The 19304-nt window shown below is 44.0% G+C and overlaps 1 protein-coding gene across 2 annotated transcripts in view; it reads left to right on the top strand.

Moving 5' to 3' along the window:
* LOC139532498 (lysine-specific demethylase 6A-like) overlaps positions 1-18853 on the top strand; it is a 46590-nt gene extending 27737 nt beyond the window's left edge. The window contains exons 12-29 of one of the 2 annotated variants that reach the window (XM_071330164.1): positions 35-169; positions 1878-2009; positions 2196-2273; positions 2369-2476; positions 2663-3028; positions 3233-4017; positions 4227-4356; positions 4567-4672; positions 5399-5604; positions 8456-8517; positions 8607-8681; positions 8785-8933; positions 9450-9564; positions 10097-10284; positions 10480-10621; positions 12137-12263; positions 16584-16760; positions 16974-18853. In XM_071330164.1, the coding sequence (XP_071186265.1) occupies positions 35-169; positions 1878-2009; positions 2196-2273; positions 2369-2476; positions 2663-3028; positions 3233-4017; positions 4227-4356; positions 4567-4672; positions 5399-5604; positions 8456-8517; positions 8607-8681; positions 8785-8933; positions 9450-9564; positions 10097-10284; positions 10480-10621; positions 12137-12263; positions 16584-16760; positions 16974-17000 (3108 nt within the window). In that variant the 3' untranslated portion in view covers positions 17001-18853. The remainder of the gene's footprint in view (positions 1-34; positions 170-1877; positions 2010-2195; positions 2274-2368; positions 2477-2662; positions 3029-3232; positions 4018-4226; positions 4357-4566; positions 4673-5398; positions 5605-8455; positions 8518-8606; positions 8682-8784; positions 8934-9449; positions 9565-10096; positions 10285-10479; positions 10622-12136; positions 12264-16583; positions 16761-16973) is intronic. The other variant, XM_071330165.1, reaches the window with a different exon arrangement.
* The last annotated feature ends 451 nt before the right edge of the window (positions 18854-19304 follow it).

The raw sequence follows: 19304 nt of genomic DNA, 5'->3' as shown, positions 1-19304 counted from the left end.
AAAATGTTGTTTTCACACGTTTTCATTTCCATAGGCTCAGTTGAGTAACCCCCAGGTCACTAGTCTACAGAGTAAAAGTAAAATGCTTCCTCTTATTGATGAGGCCTGGAGTCTACCAATCCCAGCAGAGCTAACCTCCAGGCAGGGTGGCCTGAACACTGCACCGCAGGTGAGACCAGATAGACCACTCCCCCCACACACAACCCTCTACACACACCACCCCCACCGCCAACGGGCAACACATCACCTGGAGCTTCTCCATGAGTCTTCCTGTGGAGTAACCAATGCCCTAGAGCAGTCATAAGAACCAATTTAACCAAGTTATGCTCACAATCTGGAAAAGTTAGTGACTGGGAAAACCCCTGGTAAAAGTCATTCATATAGCTGTACCTGGTGGGATTTTTAGGTGTAGCTTGTTAAGGCAGCAATCTAGTCATGGTTGGCAAACTAGTCATACAGTGGCTTGAGACATGACATGCAAATGTTATGACGTGATTTGCCACAATTTCTTGTTATGACTGCTTAGGGCTTTTGTTATGACTGACAGGATCAAGGGAAGTGTTGCCCATCCCAATCCCCTCCTCCCTTCCTCAATCTCCCTGACACAGCCACAGGCCAACCTCACTACCCACTGTCTACCAGTATCTGTTATCATGGCTTCACAGCTCAAAGAACCAATTTGGTTAAATTAAATTGGTTTCATTTAATTTCTCCATTCAAAAATAATATATTTTAATTGTGACATCCAGAGTATTTACACAATATAAAAATACATATAAAAAAAAAAATACTAATGTATTTTTACCAGATTAAAAATAAAATTTGTTATTCTACACTGAGACGATTAGCAAGACGTCAGTTGATTGTCGTTGTGATTGGTGAGGTTGTGCCTCAGTAGAATAGTTCCAGGTTGACATTCTTCCTCTCATTCATCCTGAGGTCATCAGGTGCCTTGCTGCCTCTGAAACCTAGCGGCGCCCCCTAGTGTTGCAGTACCATTCATTCACTTTCATTATAGACAACATTAGTTCTAGTGTGTGTGTGTGTGTGTGTGTGTGTGTGTTCGTTGAGTACAATGTAATTCTCAGCATCAGACTATACAAACTGAAGCCGTCTTCAGATGTTTGTTTTTGGGAGGAGATGGGAGAGGGTTGTTATCACTTGTATTCATAAGAAAACAGGTTGACATGGTTTCAGGTGTTCTGATTATGACCACAACCCATGTTTTCCACAAATCCATTTTCATGTAGAATGGAGGATGACAATTCACACCTGGAGTTGCCTTTTTGAACATTTTGATTATTTTGTTTTAAAAGCTGCATCTGCCAAGGGCTTGGCGTTGTGGTATGAGCAGGCAAAGCCTTTGTATGGCCAAGCGTCTTTGGATGACACTCCGTCAACGTGGAAGGGTTGACAGTTTGTGATGAGAAATTCCAGTCTACCGGTCGTCTTCAGGGTATCATTGCAGATTGTTTGTAAAAAAATTAAAATGCAGGGAAGAAATATGTATGTGTTTTGAAGTCCCGACATCACCCTCCTGCTTTTGTTCTCCCTCTCTAACTGCCTATCCCTTTTCTGTCACTTCCTCTCCATCCTTCACGTTGCGTTCTGCTCCTTGCTACCTGCCCTTTAATTTTCCCTGCGACGCTCTTCTCTTCCTCTATTGCTCTCTCCTTTTATCCCTCTATCTCTGCCTGAGATCTACCCCTTCCTGTCCCTTTCTCTCTTCTCCTGCATCCCTCCTGTATTTCCCTGTCTTTCTGTGCACTTTCCCTCACTACTTTACCTTCTATCATGTTTTCAACACCCTTCACTGCCCTCTTGCAACCCCTTCACTCTCCCTCCTCCTTCTCCTCCCCTTCCCTCCCTCTCTGTAGGCGTGTAAGCCCCAGCACAGCTCGGAGGGAGGGGGATCGAGCCAGGCTCTGCCCCCACACGTGGGCCCTATGGGCCAGGGGGAGGACCAGTCCAGCCCTGCCAAGAGGAGGAGGGCCTCCAGCCCAGCCAAGGTACATTACACTATATTCAGATGGAGGTCTGATGTGTTTTTGTAGAACAGACATGATTGTCTATCAGGTAGCATAGGAAATCGTGTGAGCAGTATGTTACAATACCACTCGCATCCATTTAAATATTTTAGGTTGGCTGAAGATGAGGAATCTCTCACTCCTAACTCTGAAACACTCCTTTTGCAGAGCCAGCCAGATTCCTGGGCTAGTAACTCGGCACAGCAGGCAGTCCCCAACTGGTACCTGTCACCACAGAAACTGCAGGTAAACACACTTCACACGCCCTGCCACTCACACCTGGGTCCCCCTGCTGATTCCGTCTCTACACACACTAATCTGTACATCCTCGGTGCTCCCAGCTCCTGGACCAGTTGAGGAGTAACCGGGCCAGTCTGAAGCCCCTGCAGCTGCAGATGCTGGAGCAGCTGGAGGCACAACTCAACCTAATGCAGCAGCACCAGCAGCAGGTACACACATACACACACGCTTATTACCCCCAGATGTTTACCTGATGGCCTGCAAGCAGTATACTGTATGTCTCTTCTAATTATTCTAATGTAGAGTAATATATTGACTAATTCATGTTAATCCACTGAAAGTGCTGTTGTTAATTAGACTAAACCCTGATGTTGTGATTATGTTGTGTTCTACAGATGAGACAGAATGCATCTGGGCAGCTGCGTCCCTCCCTCTCCAACGGCCCCTCAGCTACCAACTCTCTTCCCCCTCCTCACTCTAGCCTGCCCCCCTCCCGGCCCCACCTGGCCCCTCAGGGCTCGTTGCGGCCCCCCTGCTCCCCTCGACCATTGGCCAACGGGCCTCTGGCAGGCGGGACACCACACGGACACTCTGACACTCTTTCTGTGGGCAATAATAATAATGATGATGACCCGGTGGCGGCCACAGGACCCAACGGAGACGTGCCTTACCTGCAGCCCGGCGCACTACTACCTCACACCTGCACAAGCACCCAATCACAGGACACAGCGCGCCGGGCCCTGCACCTAAACTCCACTCAGGTAGGACCTGTTCACTCTATTCAGGTCTATGTGAAGCTCATATAGGCTCTGAGTGAACTGCTGTTATTTTCTGTGCTAGTTCTTGCTTAGTTATCTCAGATGTTCCTTAGTGAGGAGAGAACTAGACCTACTATGTGTTCTTTAGCTATAGTCCTTATTCTGATCTAACAGTGGGGTTCCCTCCCTGCTCCCCTCTCCCTACAGGGGCTTCAGAAGGGTTCCGCTCCACATTGGGCGGGTCCTAATGGGGATGGGTCTCTCTCCTCCTCTGGGGGGTCAACCCACCCCCTCTCGCACCCACAGACGCCCCACAATCAGGTTGGACATTCCGCCGCCCCGTCGCCGCGGCAACAGGCTCTCAACCACCTCCCGTCCCCCCCTTCTCCCCCTCACTCTGCTACCTCAGGTGGAGCATCTGGCACCCCTGCTACCAAAGAGAGCACGCCCCTCGGCAACGGCCCCGCAGCCACGGCAACAAAGGGGCCTGGGGAGACGACGACGGCCAATAGCACTGCCGCGGCGGAAAGCTTATCCAATCACGTACAGTCGGCGGCGGGAGACGGCGGGACGAGCAACCGGTCCCCTCACCACAGCTCAGACAATCCTAAGGGGGGCGACCCCACCACCTCCGCCCCCCACAAGAAGATCAACAACATCCACCCGGCCGTCTCCTCGGCCGCTTCCTCCCCCATCTCTGCAATGTCCACCGCAACTCCCTCGCCCAAATCCACCGAGCCCGGCCAGTCGACGGGCCCGCACGGCCTCAACAGCCCCTCCACCACCACCGCAGCATTATCATCAGCCGGCCCCGCCACCGTCGTCAATGGCAACGGCAAGGGGGGCATCTCCGAGGACTCCCAGAGCCCGTTGAAGGCGGACCCCCCTGCCACGTGTCGCAGACCCACGCCACCCCATGCCCGCACACCCCCATCATCCTCTTCCTCCGTGTCCATCTACCCCTCCTCCACTGACGTGCTCAAGGCCTGCAGGTTAGACTGGGGGGGACCCAGTACCATTTCTTCTTGGGCTGTAGGAACTTTTTGATTGTCTCCCTCTATTGGGAAGATGTAGTATTGCATTTGTTGGTGGAGGGAACTGTCAGAGCAGAGATTTATACTGTAAAACCAAGAGGCTAATTTTGTTTGTACCTTTTTCTCTCTTTGTCCGTCTCTCCTTTCCCTGTTTTTCTCTCTTTCAGAAACCTGGGGAAGAACGGTTTGTCTAGCAGCAGTATACTGCTGGATAAGTGTCCCCCTCCTCGCCTGCCTCCTCCTCCCTCCCCAGTCCTGCCCAAGGACAAACTCAACCCCCCCACACCAAGCATCTATGTGAGTATGGAAGAAAGACTTCTCGTCATAGTATAATAATGAAAGGGGAATGTTTTAGTCAATGTTGTGATTTTGATGAGAATCTTACAAATGTATATACACTCAACATTCAAAAGGTGGTGTTTTGAAGACGTGAGATATATATTTTCAATTGAAATAATATTGAATGTCCTTTTTAAAAATAAATGTTATTGTGTGTTTGATCCACAGCTGGAGAATAAGAGGGATGCCTTCTTCCCTCCGCTGCACCAGTTCTGCACAAACCCCTCCAACCCTGTCACCGTCATCAGAGGGCTGGCCGGGGCGCTCAAACTGGGTGAGTCTACCATTTCTACTGCCACCTGCTGGTTAGGACTGTCATTACAATACCCGGTTTTGCCTTTTCTCATTTGGGCAAAAGTCCTTCCACCACCCTCTCTCCTCAGTGACCTTGAAACCAATAAGTGGTGGAGGAGATGTTAGTAGGTGAACAGATGAGTCCTCACCTCCTCAATAGCCATCTTTCATCAACTGCTGCTCCCGAGTGGCGCAGCGGTCTAAGGCACTGCATCTCAGTGCTAGAGGCGTCACTACAGACCCTGGTTCGATTCCAGGCTGACCATGACCGGCCGTGATTGGGAGTCCCGTAGGGCCCAGCGGGTTAGGGTTTGGCTGGGGTAGGCTGTCATTGTAAATAAGAATTTATTCTTAACTGACTTGCCTAGTTAAATAAAATAAATGGTTATGAGTATCCTACCTGATTCCTTCAAAGAGCTTTAAAATCCTCCCTCTCTTTGCCGCCTCTCCTCAATTACCTTTGACCTTTTTTGAAAGGAGGCGAGAGAGGACGCAGGAGTTGAACCAATTCAATTGAGAAATGCCCCATGAAGGAGTCCTTGGTGCCGACCATTAACTTTGATGTTGCACTTATGCAAGCCCCAATGCAGCTGGAGCATTAACTGGTTTCCATGTCCTTTATTTGAGTGAGTGCCCGCTTCCACCCCTTCACTCTTTCTCTCGCTCTCTTTTTAATAACCATCTCCTACCTCTTCCCCTCTCTCAGACCTGGGTCTGTTCTCTACTAAGACCCTAGTGGAGGCTAACCCAGACCATCTGGTTGAGTGTCGTACCCAGCTGTCTCAGCCCGCTGACGAGAACTGGGACCTGAGTGGCACCAAGAAGATGTGGCGCTGCGAGAGCGGCCGAGCTCACACCACCATCGCCAAATACGCCCAGTACCAGGCTGCCTCCTTCCAGGAGTCACTACGGGTTAGTAGAGGGAGATGCACACACACACACACACACACACAGGGTTTCCGTTAGGAAAATGTGGCGCTGGAGAACGTGAATGGAAAGATTTAAATTTACCGGATCAGTATGCATTGGGTGCGTAGTCCATTAAGGCATCCACCCACGGTGCTCAGAATGACAGAAATCACATGTAGATTATGGTAATGCAGTTTAACAGAACATGCAACTCCTGTAATGAAGCAGACAATAAAACATAATTTTCAAACATTTGCCAAAATGGAATTTGTTGGGAAACACCATTCTAAACAGGTCACCTGGTAGCAGTTCCATATGTGACCGATGAAAATCTCTGTTAGAAACTTAGAAAGAGGGGGAATCTAGAGGCAACAACTAGGATGGGTTGTTAATATGACTAGGATGGTGCCTTGGCTTCTGGACAACTAAAGAAAGTTAATCTGAAAACCAATAGATAGATGGCATAGTGGTGGGTCCAATAGGGAAGTAAATGGAAATACATGTAATAATGACACCTGTCTGTAATCATTCAAAATGCTTCACCAGAAAGCATGACTTAGCCACAGAGGGACCGAGGATCATTAGCTTATTTTGACAAAAATATCTGATTGTTTCAAATCATAAGCTTCTAGGCCTATGCCTATTCGGGAGCCTGTAATGTGGGCAACGCGCGTGGCAATGAGCCTCAGTTGTGGCTGTCAGTAGAAAAACATCTCAAATATGAAGATAATGTGTATTGAGTATAATTTTAAATGTTTAGACAAGAAGAAGGAGGGGTGTGTGGCGAAGATAGAGGCAAGTCGCTCTCCAGAATGACTCGGCTGTTTCCCGCCAAATCTTACGCATTCATTGTGTGAATATTTTTCTTCTTTTTTTAGCAATTCCCCATTACATACAGTACCAGTCAAACGTTTGGCAACATCTACTCATTCAAGGGTTTTTAATGTTACAGTTTTCAACATTGTAGAATAATAGTGAAGACATCAAAACTATGAAATAACACATATGGAATCATGTAGTAACCAAAAAAGTGTTTAACAAATCAAAATATATTTGAGATTCTTCTAAGTAACCACCCTTTGCCTTAATGACAGCTGTGCACACTCTTGGCATTCTCTGCAGTGATATGCCATCACCAGTAGTCAATGTACTGTTAATCCCTGTCATTTGGTAACATTGTTTTATGGTATTGCGTGTATTAGGGCTGGGCGATATTGCCAAAATGTCATATCCCGATAACAATACATATCCCAATAACAATACATATCACGATATAGCACATTTTCTGTAAATTCAATTTAGAGAAAGTTTTTGGGGTCTCATCCGTAGACTCTCCGTACTGTTTCACATGGTTCTTGCGTAGGTGGTAAGAGGTTAGTGGTGTTTGAGCCTCTTGTCGGGACCGTCCTGCGGCATATTTTGCGTTGGACGGTTTTCTGGACCGTGTCAGACTTTTCATACCCAAACCACGTCCATGCGACCAACGTTGACCCTCTTTTAGGTACGAGCTCCGTGTCTCCGTGCTCGATCACATTCACTCTCTTCCATGTTTGTTTGTGTTGCAAATTTCCTTCCACACGACGCAAAGCGTCGTCCAATTGACAAAAAATATTGCCGTAAAGAGTGATTTGTGACTAAACGAAATAAACGATAGAGCACAATATGAAACGATAGACGGTTTTCTATTGTCACACGATATATATTGTCATATAGCCCAGCCCTAGCTTGTATTAATGAGTCATTTACCATTCTCAAGAGTGGGAACGTTGTTTGCAGAGTTCACAACCTGCTACACTTGTGAGAAACGAGTGTTGGTTTATTTCGTAACCAATTACGAGATTTGTAAATGTTTTTAATTCTGTTTTGTTTGGAGTCCTCCATGTGAGCATGTCTGGTTTCTCTGTCCTGATAATGTTGAGGGAGCACTCGCCTGAGGATGCATAGACGTACCTGTCCTGCTGCCGTTGTTTTTAACATCCACTGTGAATGATAATACATTAAAACTATACTGTAGTTCCTTGCAGTAAGCGATTTTGATCAATCTTTCTGACAATCTCCCCCTCGATAATCACCAATCCTCGGTGTGAAAGAGCAATGGACGTTATAGTAATTTCTTTAGCTGCCAATGGATCACGGGGTATCAGTGTCCATATGGCAGGCTGGTGATCTCGCCTTAGTTGACTTCACTTTTAGATTTGTATAATTTTTATTCCGATTTTTGATTAACCACGTGACAATGGTTTTGAGAAACAACTTTATTATTGAAATAAACATTCAGGTTTCAAACATTTAAGTATGTTTTCAAAATGCATATTGCCTCCAGCTCACATTGTAAAGTGGTGGGTGACGTGCTTGACAGCCTGTTGAGCTGCACTTGAATGGTGAATGGGAGGCGCGCTTCAACTACCAGTTGAAAAATAAAAATAGTAGCTCTTTTTAATCATTTACTAAAACTGTTAACATGCGATTGCATTTAGAAATTGTTGTGCATTGAATGGGCTGATAAAATCACATGTTTTACTCCAGCAGCAACCAGCTGAGGAAATCTCACTCAAAATAGGCTCTGTGTGCATGTGATAGTTGTTGGATAAATACACGATGGCTAACAAAATTCCACAAAATTATTCAAATCTACAGACCAATAAGCATGACGGTAAAAATGTATTTCCATCAAAATAAATGGCAATATTTTGTCATGGGATTTATTTTGGCCGGCAACTGTTTTATTTATCGGCTTTTCTTTTTTTGGGGTAGCAATATCCGTCAATTGTAGTATAACGGAAACCCTGACACACACACAGACCTGTTTCCCAATGCTCGGTGTCTTTTTGAATGGGATCCTCTTTACTCTCAGGAGGAGAATGAGAAGAAGGCGTTGAAGGAGCCCTCAGACACTGAGCCAGCATCAGCAGAGAGGTGAGCAACACACACCTGTCAGGATTTCTCACTGATAAATTCACAACCTTAACCTTTTTCTAATCATAATTTCTTCCTGCTGTGTTCAGTGCGGCACGCAAAAGGAGGGGTCCCCTAAAGCACATCAAATTTGGGACCAACATCGACGTGTCGGACGAAAGAAAGTACGTGTTTGTGTGGTCAGACATGGCATTGGTCACACGTTGCAAGATTTTGCTAAACCCCATTGCCTCCTCTGAACACACCTCCTTTCTCCTCGTCCCCCAGGTGGAAGCTACAGCTGCAGGAGCTGAGTAAGCTGCCTGCGTTCGCCAGGGTGGTGTCTGCTGGCAATCTGCTCAGCCACGTAGGACACACCATCCTGGGCATGAACACTGTCCAGCTCTACATGAAGGTCCCCGGCAGCAGGATACCAGGTAGATGCACACACACACTGTACATATTAGGCAAGAGCACGGTACAGAGATACAATTTTATAGGACAAGCTGTTGCAGTTTCTAGTGATTTTTTTTATATTGATACTTATGAGTTACAAAGACCAGATTGTTAAAGATGCACTATACAGAAATCCCTCTACCATTTCCTGGTTGAAATTCTAATAGTTTGCCTAATTCACTTTGTGCCAAGACAAGCAAGTACAGTGTAGAGAATCATTAAACCGCTGTGAAATGATATTTTCCATAACCAAGAATATTGTATTTTCAGCTATTTTAAAGCTGGTGTACAAAACTGAAAGTAAGAGGCAAAAACTAAAGTTAAGAATGGGAAGCATGGAAATTTCTCACATAACAGATCTAGCGCGTTCTAGACTTGCTTTCAATGAGAATGACAGATCTATAAATAACATTTCTCTGTGATTTATTTTTTTGGGGTCGCCCAAAAAGTTAAATAATACAGTTCTAACTCGGTATTGCTTTATCTCTGTGGTCCAGGTCATCAGGAACACAATAACTTCTGCTCTGTCAACATCAACATCGGCCCTGGGGACTGTGAGTGGTTTGCTGTGCCAGAACCCTACTGGGGAGTGATGAGCAACTTCTGTGAAAAGTAAGGACCTAACAACCATAGAGGCTAGTGATAATACATTACACAATAGTGATGTTGTCAGTGAATGAGAAATGGGGGGGGGGGGTCTGCGAGAAAATAATATATACAAAAGAAGGAACGACATCAGATGGGGTGTCAAGGTGAGGGTTGGCTTCTTTTGTGCCTCGCTTTGAACACGAAGAGCAAACTGTCTGAATGAAAAAGGAGTGATTCAGGGAGATATTGAGTGAAAGGAAGGAAAGGAGCTGAATTGAATCCAGGAATGAGGGCATTAATGAAACAAGGGAGATCTAACTAACCCATCTCTTCTCTCTGGCCTTCCACAACAAAACTATTCTGATTTTAAATACAGACAAAGGAATGGCCCAGAAGACAGAAAATACTGAAATTAGATGGTCTTTAATGCGAGTCCTAATTCCACATCTCTTACAGAAATGAGAAAAGACTGAAATAAATACTCCCCCTTGCTCTTTTCCTCCCCCTTGCTCTTTTCCTCCCCCTCGCTCTTTTCCTCCCCCTCGTTCTCCATCAGAAACAACATCAACTTCCTGATGGGTTCGTGGTGGCCTAACCTGGAGGACCTGTATGAGGCAGATGTGCCTGTCTACCGGTTCATCCAGCGGCCGGGGGACCTGGTGTGGCTCAACACGGGCACCGTCCACTGGGTCCAGGCCATTGGCTGGTGCAACAACATCGCCTGGAACGTAGGACCCCTCAGTGGTAAGCCTCTGATGCAGCTTTTGCTTGCTCCTTCAGTTACTGTAAAAACACTTAGTCATTTAAAAAAGACATGTATTTATGAATACAATTTAATACATGGATATTATCTCTTAAAGTGATAGTTGACTCCAGAATCAGTTTGTCAGCTGTTTCTAGACCTGTAAAGTGTTGTAATTAATTTCACAACATCCACAGCCCACCAGTACAAGCTGGCCGTGGAGCGTTACGAGTGGAACAAGCTCCAGAGCGTCAAGTCCCATGTACCCATGGTGCACCTCTCCTGGAACATGGCCCGCAACATCAAGGTGTCCGACCACAAGCTCTTCCAGATGATCAAGTAAGTCACCGTATTTTACAGTTTATTTTCACACTGTGAGCATCTCTCCTGCCACATGTTAGAACTGTGTGTCCACTCTGTCATGAGGGGTGGAGAGTGACAGGGATGCAAACTAGTTTCCTCTCTGCGAAATACGCCAAAATAGGTGACCTATGTGATTCGTGTAGAGGGGGGCGCTTTGGATCACTACTGGCTGTAAGCGAACGAGTGATGTGCGTTAGGCGCAATACTGGCTGTATCCAAGGCTCAGCCAATCATTTACATAACAACAGAATGCAGCGCAGCACGCGACTGAAGAGAGAAGAGATGATCAATTTGCTAGTTACAGAATCAGCGCGCGCTCTGGAAAGACAGCAGTAGGGTGCAACGGCAGTTTGCCAGTTACAGTAGCGCATCCCTGAACGATAACGAAGAGGTAGGTGAGAAGTTTGACCACGGAGACGGGGTGAGCAAAACTGAAAAACAGCTGGCGTTTGGAAAGTTTTTGAGGTGAGGGAGAAGTGTGGTGGATCAAGAATTGTAAGCATTATTAAATATCTTGCTGTGGTAGCTGGATCGACTTCTCCGTTAGCTAGCCAGAAAAATGTTGAGCAACATTAGCCAACTGAACTGATCAAATAATTGAGTTTCTTTTCAAAACGTTCTGCCTAATGAAGTCCGATAGCTAGCTAGATAACGTTACATCAGATGAGCTAACGTTAGTAACCTAACCAATTCGCTGTAGTATTAACTGGTACATGACTCCTTGCAGTGGATAAAAAGAGGTATGCCAGGTGTACTCTCTGCCTGAAAGAGATCAATTATGTCAACAAAGAGTATCATGCTCTGCTGGTACATTGTAGAACAGATGTCCACAGGCAGAAAGTGTACAATGTAATAACGTGCAGTGTAACCCAAAGATATTGCTTTTGTTGTGTTGAATTTGACAGTAAAACTTTTGTGAGTGAGGGGGTAATATTACATTTTTTACTCAGTGAACGTTATTTTTGTACAAATGTAGCCTTGTGACCTTGATCGACGTCTACTAGACTGGCCACTATATTAGAGCAAAAATAGTATGCCCGTTTCATTCTATTTCTACATTGTTTTTTTCCCACGTGCAATATTTAGATGTGTGTGCTCACAAGCGTTCTATTATAAAGGCTGTCATGGCTAACTGCAATATTAGTGTATTGTTTTTTCAAGACTTCGAGTGTCATTTGCAGGGAAGTCTAGGCAACAAATAATATTGGATTGCTTTCCTTAGATCTTTTTGCTGTGAGTTAGGTTCACATTAACCACTTATTTTACACACAGAGACTGATCATGTTCTTTTGTTGTTTAATTAGTTAACCTGCATTTCCCCTTAGCAGGGATTTGTTACCTTTTTGTGCCTTCAGCAGTTTGCATCCCTGGAGAGACGGGGCTTCAGATTGGATGATGACGTGCATTTTGATGACGTGGCTGCTGGAAAACGTAACCTTAAAACATGTAGGTGTCTGAGTTTCTTTTAATGTCATGGTGTGTTTGATGTAGGTACTGCCTGCTGAGGACGCTGAAGCAGTGTCAGTCGGTGAAGGAAGCTCTAGCCGCGGCAGGGAAGGAGACGGTACTGCAGGGCAGGAACAGGGATGAGCCTGCGCACTACTGCACCATCTGTGAGGTACGTCAGGGGCTCCGGCCCATTTCAACCCCTAGTCCCTTACCCAAGCTGCTACCCCACACAGTCGTTACATTGTCACTATTGATACGTTTGTTTTGAGTAACTGACAGTAATGTTCTGGTTGACGACTGAGAAATTGACTACAGACCATGACTATCATATGAGTAACTGACAGGATTATGTGTTGACGACTGAGTAAATGACAGTTTTTGACTTCAGTGTGTGTGTTGGTTGACTGTTACTGACGTGTGTGCGTGTGTTGGTTGATTGTATTACAGATAGGAATGGGCATTTTACATGTTTTGACTGTTCATATTTTTTTTGAGTACTCAAATGGGAAAAAAACACTTATCTATTTGCAAACAGTGAACAACAATTCCTAATATCATCACCATTACAGATAACGAATCCTAATTGCTAAATTGCCTTATATTTATTCAGTGAATAAAAAAACAAGTGCCATTTAAGAAGTTTGTTAACTGTAATATCAACAGGTTATATTATATCGTGGAAAAGTAGTAACCTCAGCAATGTGGCGCTTGCTTGTAGAATGGCATAGCCTTGTTTTGTTAATTTAGCAGACAAGACTCTTCTTTCCCGCGCGCTTATCAAAGTCAAGATACCTACACTACATGGCCAAAAGTATGTGGACGCCTATCTCATTCCAAAATCATGGGCATTAATATGGAGTTGCTTCCATTCAGCCACGAGTCTCAGTGAGATCAGGCGATTGGGCCTGGCTCGCAGTCGGTGTTCCAATTAATCCCAAAGGTGTTCGATTGGGTTGAGGTCAGGGCTCTGTGCAGGCCTATCAAGTTCTTCCACACCGATCTCGACAAACCATTTCTGTATGGACCTCGCTTTGTGCACGGGGGCATTGTCATGTTGAAATAGGAAAGGGCCTTCCCCAAACTGTTGCCACAAAGTTGGAAGCATAGAATCGTCTAGAATGTCACTGTATACTGTAGCATTAAGATTTCCCTTCACTTGAACTAAGGAGCCTATCCCGAACCATGGAAAAACAACCCCAGACCATTATTCCTCCGCCACCAAACTTTACAGTTGGCACTATTCATTCGGGCAGGTAGCGTTCTCCTGGCATCCGCCAAAACCAGATTTGTCCGTCAGACTGCCAGATGGTGAAGCGTGATTTATCACTCCAGAGAACGTGTTTCCACTGCTCCAGAGTCCAGTGGCGGCTAGCTTTACACCACTCTAGCCGACGCTTGGCATTGCGCATGGTCATCTTAGGCTTGTGTGCATCTCCTCAGCCATGGAAACCCATTTCATGAAGCTCCAGATGAACAGATGCTAACGTAGCTTCCAGAGGCCATTTGGAAGTTGGTAGTGAGTGTTGCAACCGGCAACAGACGATTTTTACGAGCTACAGCACACGGCGGTCCCGTTCTGAGCTTGTGTGGCCTACCACTTCGCAGCAGAGCCGTTGTTGCTCCAAAATGTTTCCACTTCACAATAACAGCACTTACAGTTGACCGGGGCAGCCCAAGCAGGGCAGAAATTTGATGAACTGACTTGTTTGGCCATGTGTATCTTATAGTTTAAAAAAATGTATTTAACAGAATAAAATAGAACAGAATAGTGTGAATTGCGTCTTGCGTCTGGTACAGTTATTCTCAGGGATAATTTTAAACGGTCAGGGTTACAGACCCAAACCTTTTGGATATACAGAAGTTCTATTTAGTTATTATGCCTGTTTGGAATGTTTTTAATGGGTTAACAGTTCTCCATTGAACAGTGCATGGGGATGAATTATGGCCAGGACATCTGTTTGGTGAATAGGCCTAGGCTTAATGATTCTGATAAATGTCTTTATCAAAGTCATGTTTTTAGTGTGGAACCTGTCTATGTTTAGGGGGTGATAGTGTTGAATAACCAATTCTAGCAGTTTGCAAGGTAGGGTTGTCATTAGTTAGTTATCACAGCCACAAAGTCATCATTTAGTTTCATAAAATCTCTTATTTTAAACCTTTATCCCTAACCACACTGTTAACCTTATGCCTAAGCACATTTTTGTTTGCGGGACACAGCCCCTATATGGAAAGATAACTCACAAACATGGTGTTCTCCGTTTTGCTTTTCGGACCCCAAAAGCAGCTTGACTCGTCTGAAGTCTGTACAGCCGATTATGCCAACGTCTGTCTGTAGCCCATCTGTTTGGGCTACACACTAATATGACCCCTCTGTGGAAAGGTTTTGCTCTAGGATGCCCACAGGCCTCACAAGACTTGACTGAAGGTGCCCCGGTACCAGTTGAAAAAATGAATGGAAGTATATATGGAGACAGTTTAGTGCCAAAAATAAAGGTTTAAATTTATTTTAATTTTTTAATTGTTGACTGATCTTATATCTCAGATATAGGACAGACACTACAGAACAAACTTCATTGGGTTTATTTTTGGGAACTGCTCCATGTAGTGAATCTGTTATTCATTGTGTTTGTATGGGCTATATATCTATCGCGCTCTCACTCTACCGGGGTCACTTAGAAAGGTCCATGTTTTTGAAAGAAAAGCAACACATTTTTGCCCTTTTTTTAAATAACATCAAATTGATCAGAAATACAGTGTAGACATTGTTAATGTTGTAAATGACTTTTGTAGCTGGAAACTACTTTATTTTATGGAATATCTACGTAGAGGCCCATTATCAGCAACCATCACTCCTGTGTTCCAATGGCACGTTGTTAGCTAATCCAAGTTTATAATTTTTAAAGGCTAATTGATCATCCTTTTCCCATTTGTGTTAGCACAGCTGAAAACTGTTGTGCTGATATAAAGAAGCAATAAAACTGGCCTTCTTTAGACTAGTTGAGTGTCTGGAGCATCAGCATTTGTGGTTTCAATTACAGGCTCAAAATGGCAAGAAACAAAGAACTTCTTCTGAAACTCGTCAGTCTTCTTGTTCTGAGAAATGTTTTTTCCATGCCAGAAATTGCCAAGAAACTGAAGATCTCGTACAACGCTGTGTACTACTCCCTTCACAGAACTGGCTCTAACCAGAATAGAAAGAGGAGTGGGAGGCCCCGGTGCACAACTGAACAAGAGGACAAGTACATTAGTGTCTAGTTTGAGAAAGACGCCTCACAAGTCCTCAACTGGTAGCTTCATTAAATAGTACCCGCAAAACACCAGTCTCAATGTCAACAGTGAAGAGGTGACTCCGGGATGCTGGCCTTCTAGGCAGAGTAGCAAAGAAAAAGCCAGATCTCAGACTAGCCAATAAAACAAAAATATTAAGATGGGCAAAAGAACACACACTGGACACAGGAAGATTGGACAAAGTATTATGGACAGACAAATCTAAATTTGAGGTGTTTGGATCACAAAGAAGAAAATTTGTGAGACACAGAAAACATGAAGATGCTGTAGGAGTGCTTGATGCCATCTCAAGCATGGTGGAGGCAAACTGATGGTCTGGGGGTGTTTTGGTGGTGGTAAAGATTTGTACAGGGTTGAAGGGATCTTGAAGAAGGAAGACTCCATTTTGCAACGCCATGCCATACCCTGTTGACTGCGCTTAATTGGAGCCAATTTCCTCCTACAACAGGACAATGACCTAAAGCACAGCTATAAACTATGCAAGAACAATTTAGGGAAGAAGCAGTCAGCTGGTATTCTGTCTATAATGGTGTAGCCAGCAAAGTCACCGGATCTCAACCCTATTGAGCTGTTGTGGGAGCAGCTTGACCGTATGGTACGTAAGAAGTGCCCATCAAGCCAATCTAATTTGTGGGAGGTGCTTCAGGAAGCATGGGCTGAAATCTCAGATTACCTCAACAAATTGACAAATAGAATGCCAAAGGTCTGCAAATGGAGGATTCTTTGACGAAAGCAAAGTTTGAAGGACACAGTTATTTCAATTAAAAATCATAATTTATAACCTTGTCAACATCTTGACTATTTCCTATTCATTTTGCAACTCATTTCATGTATATTTTAATGGAAAACAAGGGAATTTAAGTGACCCCAAACTGTTGAACGGTAGTATGTATGTTAATTCTACTTCGAGGGGTGTTAAAATTCTAAATGAAATAGCTAGATGGTCCTTGGTATGACCTTACACCAATTCCCTACAGCTCAGTAGAACGCTCCCCCGACTTACAGGGATATGACTGAACAGCTTCAGGATGGAGTTTTCACCTCAGGTCCACTACTCTATTACGCATGCTCATCCCTAGTTACTGATGTGTGTTGGTTGACTGCGTTACTGACTGGTGTGTGTTGGTTGACTGCGTTACTGACTGGTGTGTGTTGGTTGACTGCGTTACTGACTGGTGTGTGTTGGTTGACTGTGTTCAAGGTGGAGGTGTTTAACCTGCTGTTTGTGCGGAGCGAGCTCCTCTCCAGGAAGCAGAAGCAGTATGTGGTTCACTGCCAGGACTGTGCCCGGAAAGGCAGCGCCGAGCTGGACAACTTTGTGGTTGTAGAAAAACACCGGATGGATGATCTCATGCAGGTCTACGACCAGTTCACACTAGTAAGTCACACTTTGATTTGGCTCTATTAACATTGTTGGGATGTACATAGATCCTGTTAAAGGACTACTTCCTCATTTGATTGGTATACTGGCCAGTGTTTGTATCGTGAGTTCCATGTGCATTTCATTAAATGGAATTCTAAAAAATACTTTATTTTGTTTCCTGTTTCATGCGTTGAATCGGTATTGAACTCTCCCCCTTTTTCTCACCAGGCCCCTCTGCATTCATCTTCATCTTGACATTAGACATCCCTTCGGCTTCTGTGGGGCGACCAAGCATTACAGGAACTTTCATTTCAAAGGAAAAATGGACCATTTCTGATATTCAGGAAAGTCGAGACAGTCTCCCCGTATGGCTGTTCTCCACAGCGACGGCTGGAGGCAGCAGCGGCTGCGTGTGTCTATGCAACCTGTCAAGTGCGCCGTGTCAACCCCCCTCTTCCCCCTGGGGGGCGCCAGAGAGCGCACTTCCCAACACAGGACTCCCCTCCTTGTAACAATGGTTCAGCTCTTTTTAATGGAGGACTTAATCCAAAAACATTTGGGAAAGGGGTGGGAATTATTATTGAGTGAAGATGTTTTGTAGATATTGTATCTGTCACAACCACCCTAAAAGACTACTGACTGGACAACCTGTTCTCTTTTTTTTTATTCTGTTAACAGGCTGAGATGTGATCCCTTTGTTTTCCTGAATTCTCCAGGTGTTTTCCTTCCCTCTAAGGAGCACTAGCCTAACTGGTCTTTTTCTATGGTAGATAGTAATTTTAAGACTCTTTGGATGGCAAAATCTACAAAAAAATTGTAATGTGAAGAGTTTAGGTGATTATCCTTTTTTTTTTTTTTTACAGCTTTTATGTTTTATCTTTGTTATTTTGGAGCTATGACGTTCAGTTTTTGGTTGTTTATTAGGTTAAAAAAAAAAGAGCAAAAATGTTGGGGAAAATCAATAGCCAAGTCACAAAGAAAAATGGGTTGCACATTGACCTAAAGGAGAATTTAGCTTTTTTTTTAAATAACCAAATATATTTTTGATGTAAATAGCATGTTATTGAAGGGTCCAGACAGTTTTTTGCAATTTCACTTGGATTTGAGAAACTTACCGCAACCAGCGATTGAATTCCTTCATCTTCGTTGTGCAGTATGTGGGCTCTGGAAAATGAACAAAGGCTCCAAAAACAGCCCAATATGTCCTTTTTGAGACGGTAACGCTCAGTAGTGATGCAGGTCTTTAGATAGTGGACAGATGACGTTGTCATTCTGAACTTTATCCGCAACGTTATATTCCATTTTGTTGCGACTCAAGCGATACCTCCGTCCATTCTACAGGTCACAGCCAAAACACTTGCGTAAATGAGGGATACAAAGTATTGAAAGGAGATGCTTCCACACAGGAAGTTCCAGACGCTTGTTGAATCTATGCCAAGGTGCATTGAAGCTGTTCTGGCAGCTCTTGTTGTCCCAACACCCTAGTAAGACGCTTTATGTTGGTGTTTCCTTTATTTTGGCAGTTACCTGTAACAGCAGTCTACACGGAGAATGAAGCAGCTGGATATAGGAAACGTCTTGAGACGCACAAAATGGGATATAGTATTGCGGCATGACACAATTTCAAAGACCTGCTTCACGTTTTTTCAGGGCCCCCATACTGCACAACCAGGATGAGGAAATGATTCGCTGGTTGTTAAGTTTTTCAAACAAGTGAAATCGCATAAAAATGTGGACTTCTATAACATGCCATTTACATCAAAATACAGATTTGGTTGTTTAAAAAAAAAAGAGCCAACTTCTCCTTTTTAAGGATTAAAGTTTGATTTGTGATTTTTGTTATGTTTCTAATCTTGATGTAAATTTACACTATTTATAAATACATATTTATTGCTTGAAAATATTTGTTGATGGAATGCTGTTATTTTTTTCCAGAGTACCTGCCATTAAATTTGAAGGAGTTTTGTCATTTTAACACAACTCCTCGTACATTTTCTATATATAAATAAAACTGCTTAGCAAGCGTTGTACAGAAACTGACATTTAAAATTGTTTTATTGTTTTGAAGAATGTTTTATGACGAGTCATTAAACACAATTGTCAAATAATCCATGGATGTAATTACTTTCACCAGTGTGTGTGTGTGTACAGTATGTCTGCAGAAATAATGAATTGTTTTGCGCTGCAACTTCTAAGACATAATGTACATTTCAAGGCCACGGTGAACAAAGGATCCCAGTAAAATATTGTACTTTCTAGACAACCGGGCCCAATCCAAATACAGCGGACCTCATTAACGCATTAGAAATCACAACAATACTTCTATAACTTGTATTTATTTGATGATACAAAAGCATTGTCACACGGTCTCTGAATTGGGAGAAAATACTTACCGTGAGATTGAGTGAGTTATTTGAGTAGGGCCTAAAACCCAGCAGACAATGTAGCTGTAGAATCATCCACACAGAATTCTACACTGTATGCCAGGTCAACAACCTACCAGCACACTGAACGTAAATTTAGAATACAAGCTATACTAAATCAATCACAGTACATGTA

Source organism: Salvelinus alpinus, chromosome 10 (genome assembly GCF_045679555.1).
Source record: "Salvelinus alpinus chromosome 10, SLU_Salpinus.1, whole genome shotgun sequence".
Lineage (NCBI taxonomy): Eukaryota > Metazoa > Chordata > Actinopteri > Salmoniformes > Salmonidae > Salvelinus > Salvelinus alpinus.
Note: the sequence above shows the minus strand (reverse complement) of the source record. Positions and strands in the feature narration are given on the sequence as shown.